This window comes from Brassica rapa, chromosome A03 (genome assembly GCF_000309985.2).
Source record: "Brassica rapa cultivar Chiifu-401-42 chromosome A03, CAAS_Brap_v3.01, whole genome shotgun sequence".
NCBI classification, from domain to species: domain Eukaryota; kingdom Viridiplantae; phylum Streptophyta; class Magnoliopsida; order Brassicales; family Brassicaceae; genus Brassica; species Brassica rapa.
The window spans coordinates 13,926,739-13,931,677 of record NC_024797.2 but is presented as its reverse complement, the minus strand read 5'-3'; the positions used below and the strand labels follow the sequence as shown (position 1 = coordinate 13,931,677).

Below are 4,939 nucleotides of genomic sequence, written 5' to 3'. Positions count from 1 at the left end.
AGAGTCACATTCAGAATCTGAAATTCTCTTACAGGATAGTTTACCGCTTATGGAGAAGGATTTGCCATTAATTATCTGTTGGAAGAGATGCAAGCTCGGTGTATTCAGAGATATCCGGATTTGTACGAGTTAGATGTTCTATTAGTCCTATGTTTTTTTTGGTTATTCCTCTGTTTTTGGTTAAAGTATATTATATACACTCGAGAATGATTAAAAAGGAAAACGACCTACCAATTAGAGATTCTACCGGAGGAACTGCGTTTACGACTAGATGGCGGAGGAGAAGAGATTGTGGCACCTGAATTGTAGAGATGCTCAGAGACGGTGTGTGAAGGGTTAGAGGTGGAGAAAATGGCGCAAGGAAGCTTAAAGGCATTAGGAAGACCGTGTCACTGTTGTGTAGACAGTAAGATTGGTTTGGGATGACTTCAATACGACACACCTTTGCCTTTTACTGCTTTTGTTCTCACCATCAAACTGAAATAGAGATGAGTAGATTCATTAGGAGAAAGTGTTTGATAATGAGAGAAGATTGGTTTTTCGCCATGGCTAGGATTAATACTGGCAGAGAAGGAGAAGAAGAAGGTGATGAACTGATGATCAATTCTTTTTTAATTATATATAAAATTTTGATTTTTGATTGGTTTAGTTGATTTTAAATTGTTTGGTTAAGAGTAAACCGATTAAAACCAGTAAACAGATCACAACCATTGTGGGTAATTAACTTTCGAACTATCAATTTGGAGAGAAATAAATTTGTAACTTTCGATTCGTGGGGTTCTAGCACGAAGTCATAATTCAGTATAGATCTGATGATATATGATAGTTATCGTGGAAAAATAGATCGTCTTCCCGTGTGATTATTCATCCATTCTTGAGCATCCTTCCCTTTGGTCAAAAAATGGGAAAATATTCATTACACAAATAAGTAATTAGAATAAGATGGATAGTACAAAACGCAGACGACTTCCAGCAAATTCATTACTGGAATAGATTGTGTCCTATGTATTAATGATACGTTCCCTATCTAGTACGTTTCCTAAGAGTATTACGTCGTTTTTTTGGGTTCACTTATTACGTTTTATGTCTCTTTTTTGGACAAACGTAGTTTTATCTCTCTACTTCTAGAAATACAGCCCAAGTTCTGCCGACGACAATGTATGAAAGTGCTTGATTCCGGATTCCCCTTCATTTTAGATGTTGATATGATAAAGATGATATGTCAATAAGGAGCGGTATTGACTTTTGAGGTATGATTATGTCCGATTCAAAAAATTAAAGGGACTAACTTCTTTTAGATTCCAACCATATGTTTCTACCCAGCAATACTTGCTTTCTGCTTTTTTCAAAAAAATAAAAAAATACTAGCTTTCTGCAGGCTAACCTCTTTTAGATCCCAACCATATTAATTTGGGATGATGATATTTTGGCCAACTAAAATTTTGTTTGTTTAATGTTGAGAGATCGACTGATACTAATTTCAGTTCGTTGTTTCGGTCACTTAACCGCCCAAAATTATCAGTGTTTTTTTTCTAAATAGATATTTTGTATAGTGTTGTTCAAAAAAAAAGATATTTTGTATAGTATGTTTTTTTTGAACTGAAATATTTTGTATAGTATGATTCATGCTTTAAGTTGGAGTCGGTTTAAACCAACGCTTAATAACTGTTTTTATGACAAAAATAATTCAGATAAAAAAATATATATACTGAACGAAATAATTAGAATGAGAAAAGAATACACATACAAGTTTTTTTGGACCCGGCACAAGACTATGTCATGATCCTTCGATTGACATAAAAAATAACTTGAGATATGTTTCCAAGGTTTTTAGTTTTCTTTTGTCGATCTAATACTTGTATATCCAAAAATTAATACATATATATAGCATATGAAGCACTCCGTGACAAATGAGATTCAAAGCCCAACCCGAACCATGCTGGATATTGATGTCCTCCAAATTAATAATAATAACATAAGATGATTATAAATTTTCTTTTTCAAAAAAAAAAAATGATTATAAATTTTGAAAACATTAAAATATATAGAACATTTTGTATTGACTGGGATTTTTATCTACACATGTAAAGTTATAGAAGCTCTCGTGTAATATGGCAATAGACTCTGAATAAATGTGCAATGGGGTCTTGAATTATGATCATGGTAGTGATAATAACAGCGTTGACAATCAATAATAATACTATCATGACCGCAAAAATGAAATTATTTATTTATATTTTTACAAAACCAAAACCAACGTTCGAAATTATTTGGAAGTTCGGTTCTACGAATCTACACAAGTAACAACTGTGGTGGAGGGAACAAGTACTATTTGGTATATATACTTTTGTAGAACCACAAATATATATAATATAATCGATTATACTAAAACAAGTTGGTACTCTATTTTCACACCCTTGTAAAACCCTATAAATACCCACAACGTCTCTTCATTTCTCTTCATCTCTTTCTTAAACACACTTGATAATCCTTATAACTCTGAGTCTATCATCTTTTGAGAAAGAGAATGGCTTCAAGGAACTCGTCCTCTGTTGCTCTTTTCTTCGCCCTCAACATCCTCTTTTTCACCTTAACCGTTGCAACTGATTGTGGTTGCAGCCCAAGTCCCAAACCCAAGCCGGTCCCAAGTCCTAAGCCCCCCAAGCATGTCCCAAGTCCTTCAGTCCCAAGTCCCTCTGTCCCAAGTCCATCGGTCCCACACCCTAATCCTATGCCGGCCACACCTCCGAGGACCCCTGGCTCATCAGGAAACTGTCCAATAGATGCTCTCAAGCTCGGTGTATGTGGAAATGTCCTAAGCGGCCTACTCAACATACAATTGGGTCAGCCATCAGCTCAACGATGCTGCTCGGTTATCCAAGGTTTGGTTGACCTCGAGGCTGCGGTTTGTCTCTGCACTGCTCTTAGGGCTAACGTTCTTGGGATCAACCTTAACGTTCCTATATCTCTCAGCGTTCTTCTCAACAAGTGTAACAAGAAGGTTCCGTCTGGTTTTGAATGCACTTGAATCAGCTATGCATACGACGCACACACAGTTTCCTCTGCGAAATACTTAAGTTTGAATAAATGCACGCAAGCTACAGTCTAATATTTAAATCTTAATTTTGTTTAAGTGATATAATAAATGTGTACGAGTTTTATATATTCTCTTAAACGTTCCTCGTCGTTGGTTCTTGTATGTTTTTCTAGCCATCTATACCTATTTTCAAATACTTAACACTTGCATTCGGATTATTGTTACAACCTTCAGACTGACATAATACCACATTATGAAATCACCAAACGATTAAACGATGATTAGACCCTTCTCGAGAATTGTGGTGTTGTTGAACATGATAGTATGTTCAGCTGAGAATAAAGGTTGCTAATTCAAATTAAAGTAGGATCAGTAAAACTTATGTATGTGGCCATTTTATTCGTGTGTCACCGTAAGAAATGCGGTTGGATTACTAGTGTTTGATGCGTGATCATGTGTATTAAGGTTGAATGATGTATATGCGATTTCATTACCTCACGACCCAGAGACATGGCCGCAGAATATGTGTGTTTATGAGTCTATGAGACCTTAATCGAAAGTTTATGTGATGATATTGAAATCTATTTTGGGTATGCTGAGAAGCCTTATTTCTTGGCAGAAGAAGTAATACCTTGCATGAAAATCTAAGGACAATTTCCACAACCAATTATTTCTCAAAAAAAAAATTTCAAAACCACTCACTTTAAAAATGTTCCACTAATAATACAGTAATGTTTATGTGCTCTCAAGTGTAGTTTATTAAACTGAAAAGTATCAAAACCATAGGCTAGATGTCAGAAAATAATTGAAACCCTTGGAACGAAAAAAATACTATATGGAATATTTTGGCTCTGAACCTGAAAAAGTTACAGTTTTCAGCCTAAAAGTTCTTAGTCATATAAGATAGTACAATTAGTAATAAAAATAACTAAATTTATATGCCAATAAAGAAATTTTAACTCAAATTTGAAATAGGATTACCCAAATATAATTTAAATTTTACTTAGGATAAAAATATGTTTATACTTATTTATTCTACTTTTTGAATAAGAACTAACTCTTACGATATTTTAGTCATTTCTCAAATTTAACAACTATAATTGCATTTGTTCAAAAAAAACAACAACTATAATTGCATAGCTTGAATGTTATAATAATTTTTTTGTGTTTTATTTTTAGATAAAAAAACATACAGTATATTAGAATTCGAATTCATATTTTTCAAAAAATAAAATATGAATTCAAATCTAATATTGGTGATACGGTTATGGCACAAAGGACAAACACAAATCACTATGATATATATCTTTGTCTGTGGATTTTGTATTTTATGATAACCGGTTTTAACATTCATACGAATGGAAATTTCATGCATGTTCGGGTTTTACGACTCGTGATGGTGTGAATCTGAGTAATATTAAGCTCAATGCCAGAAGTAAGTTGACTTATGTGGGGACACTGGGATATTTGGAGCCAGTCTTGCAAAGATATATGCAAATATAGTCGCAAATAAAGACTCAAAGAAATTAAAGACAATTATAAGGTTTTTAATAGTCGACTATGAAAATAAAATAACATGATTACATTGAATATTCAAACTACAGTTAAGGAAATGATTGATATTACTTAACACATCCCCTTATTTATTAATTTAAAAGTCACTTAAGTGATTTCTGCTGATGTGTCGCTCATATGAGATATTTCTAATTAATTTTTGTAATTTGATTGGTTGATAATTTTTAATTTTTAATTTATTTAATTAAATTTTTTAAAAGGAAACTAACCCTAGAATTACCTAATCTAATAAATGTTTCTAAACATACAATTAAGCATCTTAAATATAGATAAATTAAAATAATGTATTTATAGAAACAATTAAATATCATATATTACATTATATAA

At 32.8% G+C, this 4,939-nt stretch overlaps 1 protein-coding gene across 1 annotated transcript; it reads left to right on the top strand.

Annotated features, from left to right (window-relative positions):
* Positions 1–2,315: 2,315 nt before the first annotated feature.
* Positions 2,316–3,246, top strand: LOC103858633 (lipid transfer protein EARLI 1). The gene has a single exon (XM_009136024.3). It carries the CDS (start codon positions 2,528–2,530, stop codon positions 3,026–3,028), a length of 501 nt encoding a protein of 166 aa, XP_009134272.1. The 5' UTR covers positions 2,316–2,527; the 3' UTR covers positions 3,029–3,246.
* The last annotated feature ends 1,693 nt before the right edge of the window (positions 3,247–4,939 follow it).